The 11,183-nt window shown below is 40.6% G+C and overlaps 1 protein-coding gene across 2 annotated transcripts in view; it reads left to right on the forward strand.

The window, feature by feature from the left end:
- The first annotated feature begins 2,506 nt into the window (after window positions 1-2,506).
- Window positions 2,507-11,183, forward strand: part of rfc5 (replication factor C (activator 1) 5) — a 45,623-nt gene continuing 36,946 nt past the window's right edge. For both annotated transcript variants that reach the window (XM_020528690.2, XM_020528691.2), the window contains exons 1-2: window positions 2,507-2,636; window positions 7,995-8,059. In XM_020528690.2, coding sequence (XP_020384279.1) covers window positions 2,596-2,636; window positions 7,995-8,059 — 106 coding nt within the window. In that variant the 5' untranslated portion in view covers window positions 2,507-2,595. The remainder of the gene's footprint in view (window positions 2,637-7,994; window positions 8,060-11,183) is intronic.

The following is an 11,183-nucleotide window of genomic DNA, read 5'->3' on the forward strand; positions in this document are numbered from 1 at the left end:
AGAGGACGGTTGGTCACTGTACCACCAATAAAAAAAAGTTCTGAAAAATAAATAGTGATATCTTGAAAAGTGTCCATATTACAGAGGAGGAGGTGCTGGACGTCTTAAAAAATATAAAGGTGGATAAATCCCCAGGACCTGATCAGGTTCACCCCAGAACTTTGTGGGAAGCCAGGAAAGTGATTGCTAGGCCCCTTGCTGAGATATTTGTATCATCAATGCTACAGGTGAGGTGCCAGAAGACTGGAGGTTGGCTAACGCAGTGCCATTATTTAAGAAAGGTGGTAAGGAAAAGCTAGGGAACTATAGACAAGTGGGCCTGACATCATTGGTGGGTAAAAACCAAAAGAACTGCGGATGCTGTAAATCAGGAACAAAAATAGAAATTACTGGAAAAGCTCAGCAGGTCTGGCAGCATTTGTGAAGAAAAAAATCAGAGTTAACATTTTGTTAACTGAGGAAGTTCTGAGGAAGGGTCACTGGACCCAAAACATTAACTCTGATTTTTTCTTCATCATTGGTGGGTAAGTTGTTGGAGGGGATTCTGAGGGAAGGATTTACATGCATTTGGAAAGGCAAGGACTGATTAGTTCAACATGGCTTTGTGCATAGGAAATTGTGTATCACAAACACGATTGAACTGTTTGAAGAAGTGACAAAAGATTGATGAGTGCGGTGTATATTGTCTATATAGGCTTCAGCAAGATGTTTGACAAGGTTCCGCATAGTAGGGTAGTTAGCAAGGTTGGATCACATGGCATACCAGGGAGAGCTAGATATTCAGATACAAAATTGGCTTGAAGGTGGGAAACAGAGGGTGGTGGCGGAGGATTGCTTTTTGGACTGGAGGCTCGTGACCAGCGGTGTGCCGCAGGGATCGGTGCTGGGTCCACTGCTTTTTAAAATCTATATAAATTATTTGCATGTGAATATGGGAGTTATGGTTAGTAAGTTTACATATGACACCAAAATTGGTGGTGTAGTGGACAGCAAAAAAGGTTATCTCAGAGTATAATGGGACCTTAATCAAATGGCCAATGGGCTGAGGAGTGGCAGATGGAGTTTAATTCAGATAAGTAAGGTGTTGTATTTTGGTAAGGCAAACCAGGGCAGGACTTATACACTGAATGGTAAGGTCCTTTGTGCACCACAAACAGACCTTGAGGTATAGGTTCAGAGTTACTTGAAAGTGGAGTTGCAGGTAGACAGGGTAGTGAAGAAGGCATTTGGTACACTTGCTTTTATTGGTCAGTGCATTGAGTATAGGAATTAGGAAGTCATGTTGCGGCTGTACAGAACATTGGTTAGGCGAATTTTGGAATACTGCATTCAATTCTGGTCTCTCTGCTATAGGAAAGATGTTGTGGAACTTGAAACTGTTCTGAAAAGATTTACAAGGAAGTTATCAGGGTCGGAGGGTTTGAGCTTTGGGGAGGGGCTGAACAGGCTGGGGTTATTTTCTCTGGAGTAACGGAACCTGAGGGGTGACCTTATAGAGATTTATAAAATCATGAGGGGCATGGATAGGATGAATGTCTTTTCCCCAGGGTAGGGAAGTCCAAAATTAGAGGGCATAGATTTAAGGTGAGAGGGTAAAGATTTAAAAGGAACTTAAGAAGCAACTTTTTTTACACAGGGGATGGTGTGTGTATGGAATGAAGTACTAAAGGAAGTGGTAGAGGCTGGTACAATTACAACATTTAAAAGTCATACATTTCGCCTGACGAAAAGGCTAAGTTCCGAAAGCTTTTGATTTCAGTTGGACTATAACCCAGTGCCATGTGACTGGGTCCACCCCAGTCCAACACTGTCATCTCCACATCTTGGCTAACATTTTAAAGGCACCTGGATCGGTATATGAATAGGATGGGTTTAGTGGGATATGGGCTAAATGCTGGCAAATGGGACTGGATTAATTTAGGATATCTGGTCAGCATGGACAAGTTGGACAAAAGGTCTGTTTCCATGATGCACATCTCTATGACTCATATTGGACTGGAAACGTTAATTAACTCTTCTCTCTCCATTGTTGCTGCCAGACCTGCTCAGTTTCTCTAGCACTTTTTGTTTATATTTCACACTTCCAACATGTGCAGCATTTTGCTTTCCTTTAAAAGAAACTGATATTGTTGATAAGGAGCGCTCTGGAGGCACAGTTATATTTGCATCACCTTAGTCTTGTCCCATATGCAAGGTGATCCAAAAGGGTGCTTTTTGATGATGAGGTAGACAAACAGAGCCTGGAAGAACACAGCAGGCCAGGTAGCAACTGGAGGAAAGGAACAGTCAACGTTTACCCTTCTTCAGGACTGATGATGACGGTGGGGACAGCTCTTTACGCCCACCTTCGTTGGTTCATGGAGTAAAGGTGCAGTTCTCTGAAATTTTGTTTCGTCCAGTCCTCCTTTTTTAAAGCGCGTTTTACTTAACGGCCAGTGCGTATCTGATCTTCGCTGCAAGCTAACGTCCGTGCACCCGACCATGTAATGCAGACTGTACCTTTACTGACTGCCTCAATCACGGCAGATGCTGAGCGGCTAAAGCTCGCGAGAGCTCTGTCCTCGCTCTGCGATTTGGCGCCAAAGCACGGTCACTATGGCGACGGGGAAGGAGGCGAAGAGCCGGAATCTTCCCTGGTAAGAGCGCGCACGCCCGCCCGAGCTCATTAAATACCCCGTGGGGCTGCGTTGACAAACACCAGCCGCCACCCGGAGTCAGCGGCCGCTGGGCTCGAGCGGCACGTTTGAAATGTAACGGGAACTGCGCGACGTTGCCGGCTCGTCCGGTTTTCCTCACGGAGGGAACTCAGGCTGGAGGGGCCTTGCTGCTCTCTTTCTCTCATTGTGTTCCCCTCCTCCCGTAGTATGGATGTGACTCCGGAGGTTTGGGTCTACTGTAACCCGCTGCCAGCCAAAGGCCTGCTCCCTTGTCGGGTTCGCAGACTCGGCACTTTGTGCTTGTTGATTATAATCCCTCGATAACACGCAGCAAATGTAATTTTTGCTTCTTTTTGAAACAAAAAGGACTTTATTCATAAAATTCGTAAAGGTATCCTCCATAACATTTCAAACTTCACTTGGATGTAATACGGTTCCGTTGCCGTCAATGCAATATATGACACTATATGGTATATACATATATTTACTGTGCACCAGAGAATGTTTGACATGAATTGCATTCAGCTGGAGAGTTCCAGCTTTCATTATACGATAGTGGGAGGACCTTAGATTGTAATCTTTCGCTGTTGAGGTTTTGAAGTGAATGTGTAAAGTTTTAGCCTGGGTCATTCAACACAGTGCTAGACCTTGGAATTTTCTAGTCTTCAACGTTGATATGGACAAATCCTACAGCTGAAAAACTGACAAGTTTTGGGCAGACCAATATTTTTATATATTGAATTAATGACCCTCTGGCAGCAACAGAAATAGGTTGTCAGAGAAGCTAGCAAGAGTGGGCCATTTGAATCTACTCCACAATTCAGTAGGATTGTGTCTTAATGCTCTATCTCAATGCCTTTTTTTGTTTTCTCCCCATACCCCTTGATGCTTTTAAAATCTAGAAATGTATCCATCTCTTGAACAAACTCAGTGATGTGGCCTTCTCAGCCTTCTGTGGTAGAGAATTCCACAAGTTCATTACCCTGTGAGTGAAAACATTTTTCCTCAACTCAAGTCCTAAATAGTCTATTTACCCTGTATCCAGAGACTGTGTCTTCTGGTTTAATCTAGAATTCGCCAGTCAGGGAAGACATACTCCCGGAATCCAGTCTGCCCAGCCCTGTTAGAATTTTATGTTTCAATCCAATTTCATCTCCCCTTTCTTTATAAACTCTTAGTGAATACAGACTCAGTCGAACCAGTCTCCTCATAGACAGACCTGCCATCCATGGTATCTGCCTAGTGAACTTCCACTGCTGTCCCTGCATGGTACGTGTATCCTTTGTTGGGTAGTGAGACCAAAACTGTTCACAATACTCCAAGTGTGGCCTCACCAAAGCCGGTATCACAGCGGTAAGACATCCTACTGAAACTAAATTCTCTTGCAATGAAGGCCAACATACCAGTAGCCTTCCTAATTGCTAGCTGCACCTCCCTGTCTACTTTCATTGACTGATGTGTAAGGACACACAGATCTCTTCGTACATCCCTGTTTCCTAATATAACACCATTTAAATAATATTTCTGGTTTTTTGTCACATTTAGCCATGTTGTTCTGCATCTCATTGAACTTGTCTAAATCACCTTGAAGTTTCCTTGGCACCTCCTCACATCTCTCAATCCCACCCAGTTTTGTGTCCTCAGCAAACCTGGAAATGTTGCATTTTGTCCTTCATTTATAGATATTGTGAATGGTTGGAGCCCAGGCACTGTTTCTTGCAGTACCCCACAAGTCTTTGCCTGCCACTTGGAAAAAGACCCACTTATTCCCATTCTGTTTCTTATCTATCAACTGATTCTTAATCCATGCTAATATATTGACCCCTATCCTATGTGCTATAACTTTGCCCAATAACCTCTTATGAGACACTTTATTGAAAGCCTTTTAAAAGTCCAAAGATCACATCCATTGGCTCCCCCTTATCTAATCTACTAATTACATCCTCAAAAATCTCCAGTAGATTTGTTAATCTCATTTATTAAGATTTGTCCGCTTGATTCCTAAGTCAAACTTGTTCATCTTGTCATTTTTGATGTTTTAGTGCTGTATTGTGAAATTGATTTTAAAGTTCACCTTCACCCCCACTCCAGAAAACAACTGCATAGAATGGCATTTCTTTCCCAAATGTTTGGGAATGGAGAGAGGGGGTGTAGGTAGATACTGAGCATTCACATCCATTCCTGGCTGCTATTACTCAAATTTGGGTTACCTGAAATATTACAACTGTACAGAATCAGAGAAATGTTAAAGCACAAAAAGAGGCTATTTGGTCCATTGCCACTGGCTGTCCAAATGAGCAATTTGTTCTTCTGCCTTCTCCTTGTGACGCCACTTTCAAGGAACTATATACCTGCATCCGTAGGTATCTCTGTTCAACAACACTCCCCAGGGCCTTGCCGTTAACAGTGTAAGTCCTGTCCTGTTGTCTTATTAAAATGCAGCAACTTACATTTATCTAAATTAAACTCCATCTGCCATTCCTTGTTACACTGGCCCAATTAATCAAGATCCCACTGTACTCTTCGGTAACCTTCCTCTTTGTCCATTACACCACCAATTTTGGTGTCGCCCACAAACTTGCTAACCATGCCTCCTATATTCTCATCTAAATCATTTATATAAATGGCAAACAACAACAGTGAACCTAGCATTGACGCTTGTGGCACGCCGCTGGTCACAGGCCTGCAGACTGAAAAACAACCCTCTACCATCGCTCTCTGTCTCCTACAGTCAAGCCAATTTTGTATCCAATTGGCTAGCTTTCCCTGGATCCCACGTGTTCTATCACCTATCTTGTTGAAGGTCTATCTAAAGTCCGTGTAGAAAATGTCTACTGCTCTGCCTTCATCTATCTTCTAGGTCACCTCTTCAAAAAACTCAATCAAGTTCACCCTGCTATCGGAAGGATGTCATTAAACTGAAAAAGGTGCAAAAATATTTGCCAAGATTGGAGGGTCTGAGTTATAAGGATAAACTGGGACATTTTTCCCTGAAACATAGGAGCCTAAGGGGTGACCTTACAGAGGTTTATAAAATCATTAGGGGCATACATAAGTTGAATAACCAAGGCCTTTTTCCCAGGGTAGGGGAATCCAAAACTACAGGGCATAGGTTTAAGGTGAGAGGAGAAGGATTTAAAAGGGACACAAGGGGCATTTTTTTCACACAGAGAGTGGTGCTTATATGGAACAAGCTGCCAGAGGAAGTGGTACGTCCAGGTACAGTTACAACATTTAAGTTACGTTTGGACAGGTGCATGAATAGGAAGGGATTAGAGGGGTATTGGCCAAGTGCAGGCAAATGGGACTAGTTCAGTTTAGGATACCTGATCAGCAAGGACAAGTTGAGCTGAAGGGTTTGTTTCCATGCTGTCTGACTATGACTCGCTTTGTTTAACTGATTTCTTTAAATCTGTGAACGTGTTTTCATTTCTACTAAGGTATTTAAACCTAAAATTTACTATCAATGTAAAACTAAAATTGTAGCAATTACAGGGCTAAGAGAGGGGTGAGGGTATCATTTGACCTACCATGCTTGTGCTGATGCCAATATTTTTGCTTTTTCCAAAAATTGACCATGTGGAATGATTTTTTTTCTCATCCATTTCCCTTCAGTTCTTATAGGTAGAATCTCAAGTTTATCACTTTTTGATAATAAGACCAAGGAGTGGGGCCTACCTTTCACAAGTTACTCTCTAAACCTTTCAAAACTTTGTAAATCTGTATTCAGCCTCACTTAAGCCTTTTCTGTTCTAGTGAAAAGAAAAGCTCCAAATTGGTTTGAGTCGTTCTTTAGAACTATAAATGTGAGTCAGTATGTTATTTGAGTGAATGTTCACTGCATTCTTGGAATGGCTTGAATGTCCTTCCTTTCATGGAGCGTCCAGAACTGCAAGCAACACTCTTGCTGTAGTCTAGCTAATGTTTTGTACACATTTAACTTCAGTTACAGTTAATGATCTTGTCTGTTAAGCACATCATCCCATTTACGTTTTCAGTAATCCTGCAAGAGGAAAACATGATAAAATGTCTGACCTAGCTGTCATAAATGTTCTAAAAACATTTATACTCAGCACATCTCGGAAACAAAATGTATTGCCATTTTATGTGGCTTCCTTGTAGTAATCTATGTTTGTGTTACCTGTAGTACTTCTTACAGATCAAGAGAATAACCTGCTAAAATTAATATTCTTACCTCACTACTGGGATTGTGTTTATGGATGAAAAGTCTGATATGTTGTGCCTTATAAATGTATGTACTTGCTGTTCTAACAGCTGCCATGGCACCTTCATTCTCCATCAGTCCATCATGCAGTTGCTGTTACTGTCACCACCAGTACTCCATAGTTTTTTGGTAAAATGGGGCTTCCTTGAAGAAATAGCTGCTCTCATTTTTATGTGATCCTGAGATGGTGGCACAGTGGTGCTACAAACAAAGCTATCTGCCCACAAGGGCCACCAAAAATCAGGGCTTCTGAAGATGTGGTTTCACTGCCTCGACTGATCAGATCTTGCCATGCAGAATGGTCATGGAAGTGTCTGTGCTTTGTGATGGTCTGCCGAAATCTGCATAATACAATCCTCCAGAGATGTATGGACCTTGCTAGTGGTACAGTCATTATTCAGGACACATTTTACGCTCAGGAGTACCAGGTATCCTCGGGCTACTCAGCTATGCCAGCTGGTGGTTGCATTTCCAAAGGCCGGTTATCTGGGTGTCATGGTGTACTCATCTTGCCAAAGAAAGGATGATAATATTCTCTACCAGTTCCAACCAGGCCTGCTTGGTTTGGCTGGGTAGCATTTTGCTGCCACTCTGGGCAGTATGCGTAAATTTTGGGGCATCATGCTGGAGGTGCCTAGCTTCTGCTTCTCCTTATGCCCAGTTCTACCTTCATTTGTGTTGCAAGATAATTGCCACTATACTGGCTGCCATTAGCCCTTTTGACTAGGGCCTGAAAGTTCAGCTTCCCAGGCCTGCCAGCGTTAACTAGCTGCTGAGCCAACCTCTTGGAAGATCACAGCCTATGATTACTAACCCCTCCCCTCCCCTCAGAATGGGGTTAGGACTCGGAGGTGGTAGCAACCAGTCCTGACCCAGAACCCAGATGGAAAGTCCTGCCCTTAATCTCTGACTTGAAATGTCTTTGAAACTTCTCTGATATCATTGAACTGTGTATGTGTGTGAACTTGTGTGTGTTCTACACAAGCCAGTGGTGGTCATCAGATAGTATGTCTGCCTGCTTCCTTGAGCTTTCCTGTCCTGTGATTTAGAATCCTCATGTACTGAAACTATTTTAAATATTTTAAATTAAAACATCCTTTCATCTTTTCTAGGGTGGAAAAGTATCGGCCTCAAACCCTAGATGATCTTATTTCTCATCAGGACATACTGAATACAAGTGAGTTGTTGCCTTCAACATAAGGTAGAAATTTGCTTTAAATTAAAAAATGAAAATATCTACAATAGGAGGGAAAAGAGTTGACGTTTCAGGTCAATATCTTTTCAGGAGAGCTCTTATTTCTATCTCTGCTCATGATACTTAACCTGCTGAGTATTTCCAGCATTTTCGGTTTTCTGTTTTTATTTCAGATTTGTAGTATATGCAGTCATGTTTGAAATTAGCTAATATGTTTCTGCCTAGGACAGAAAGAAGAACATTTTCTGCAACAACTACATATTTATTTGATTGGGATACTATATTGTTGTGTAAAGGAACATCAATTAAGCATTAATTTAACATTTAAGTAACAATGTGACAGAATATTTGTGGAGAAGTCTGATTTAATTGTACTTCTCTATTGGGGATTAAATTCAAATATATTATACTGCACTCCCTGAAAACATTTCCCTTATTAATTTAGCCTTGTGATTGCTGTAAAATTGTATGTAGTTTCCTTGCAAAGAGTTCAAATAATGTAGCAATTCTATACAATGCTTAATTAAATGTGTTGAAGATGTAACAGATATTTATGATGAGTTACTGAGCTTTGCAACAAACTAGTGGCATATAATTTCTGCTTCCTCATCACTTCCTATTGAGAGACTAAAAATGCTGTTTCCGTATACTCCAGTGCCAAGTATAGTCCAGGATATATCTGAAATTTGTCTGTTGCTAGGCTCTGTTTATATCTATACAGATATTCTCTTTCTTTTTACATTGCTTGAAGCTGTCTGTTTACAGTAGTAACCTCCAGGAAATTAAGTGTTTCCAAGTATTGCTGCTTCATTAACCCTCATCACTGAGTATTGATATACTTCACTGAGATATTAATAGGAATTTTTTTTTACCTTGCGCTTTGGAGCACTGAACTACAGATGAAAACTTTAAGACTGACAAACATCATGAGTTGAACAAAAGGTTCTAATATATAACAATAAATCATTTTAAGACTTTGATTAGATTCCACCAATGTGACCCCTCCTGTTTTTTTATTGTTTTGTGTGATATGTGGGCTCACTATTTTGAATTCCTCCTTGTGCCAGAAATCACCTTGTATCTTTTGATACTGATTTTGAATTACAAACAATATGCAAGTACAGCAAGTCATTAGAAAGCCTAATAGAATGTTATTGTTCGTTGTAAGGAACATTGAATATATAAGTAGGGAGATTATGCTTCAGTTATGCAGGGCACAGGTGAGACCATATCCAGAGTGTACAGTATTGATCTCCTTATTTGAGGAGGGATGTCAGTGCCTTGAAATCAGTTGGAGAAGGTTTACTAGACTAATACCTGGAATGAATGCTGTCTATTCTGGCTAGGCTTGTATCTGCTAGAGTTTAGACAAGAGGTGACTTGGTTGAAAAATGTAAGTTCGTAATGTGTCTTGACAGTTTGCATGTGGAAAGGATGTTTCATCTTATGGTAGAAACTAGATCACTGTTTAAAAATACGGGTTCATCCATTTAAGGCAGAAATATGGAGACTTTTCTCAGAGGATGATGAGTCTTTGGAACTCTTCCTCAATAGCAGGATTTTAATATTGTAATTTGAATATTTTTAAAGCAGAGGTAGATTCTTGATAGGCAATGAAAGGTTATCAGAGATTTACTAAAATGTGGAGTAATCAGATCAGCCATGATCTTACTTTAAAGCTGAACAGGCCGAAGGGACAGAAGGACCTATTGCTCCTAATTTGCATGATTGTACCCTGGTTTTGAATATTGGCAGAATGATCCTGCGGGGTCCGAAATGTTAATTCACTTCACAGGATTGAATTGAAGAAGAGAAGCTAACACGATGTAGGTGAAAAAATGGTAAGGTAATAGACTGTAGTCCAATGATACAATGTCAGGAAATTGTAAATTTGTCTGGAAATGAATTACATTTTTCCTTTTCAAGGTAAACATGATTTAAAAGTAGGTTTACATGGTTCTTAAGAGAATTTGCAGTACAAGAGACATGCAAAACTGCTGCTGTACAGTAAATAGTTTTGCTAAAATCTAAAAAAGACTTTAACGAGGAAAAAGTATATTCAGATATGTTCATAATGACAATCTAGAAATGAAACATTCAGGATATAATGTATGGGATAGGATTCCAATTATTCCTATTGCTGTTTCCTGCTTATTTTCTCCGCACTACTATATTCATTGCTGCACAAACAAAATGTCAAGTTGAAATTTGAGATATGTTTTGAATTCAGTCCTACGCCCCAAATTATCAACTTTGAAAGCTCTGTCGGTGAGAATTTTCTGAAAGGTCATTGGTAACATAAGCTTAATGTCACTTTTGGTGTCACAATTGTTGGGTATTGGTCATATTAAATGCACTTCTGCTGCTGCCTATTTATCTCACTGTCTTAAAAAAAGTTAAGTAATAGGTCAATAGGTAACTGATGCAATATGCGTTGTATTCAGTGCAATAATCATTAGTTCTGAACACATACATTTTCTTCATAAGTGAGATTAAAAAGTTGATCTTTTTTCCAGAATAGACATATTAACTAGTCTTTGGGGCTACAGACGTGATAGTCCCCTTCAATTTTTCACAGCTTCTTGCTATGAGTTACCAACAACTCTTCTCAGCATATCCTCCCCTTAACCTGGCACAAATTAGATTGAGAATTCAAACCAAGGTATTCGTATTGTCATTGTCACCCTGCTGCTGGTAAGCCTGCATTAGTGCTTGTACTCAAGCAATTTCTTTCTATAAGATAAGATAAACCATGACCTTGGCAAGGCAGGGGTTGGCGGTGTGCAACTCTTTAGCATCTCATTTACAGCTCCCGACCATTTCCTGTTGGATCACAGTAATGCGAAAAATGCCAAAAAGTAACTTAAGTAGAGTAAGAGCCGTAGTTTTATTGTGAGGATGAAAGGCTAATCACTATGCTGCACCTTACAATTTCAAATAATTATTTTAACAAAAACTTAACTGCCCTCGAAACAAACCTCTTTGGTATAGTTGAATCAGAGATAGTAGGAACTGCAGATGCTGGAGAATCCGAGATAACAAGGTGCAGGGCTGGATGAACACAGCAGGCCAAGCAGCATCATAGGAGCAGAGAGGCTGACGTTTC

The sequence above is a fragment of the Rhincodon typus genome, chromosome 24 (genome assembly GCF_021869965.1).
Source record: "Rhincodon typus isolate 14 chromosome 24, sRhiTyp1.1, whole genome shotgun sequence".
NCBI lineage: Eukaryota > Metazoa > Chordata > Chondrichthyes > Orectolobiformes > Rhincodontidae > Rhincodon > Rhincodon typus.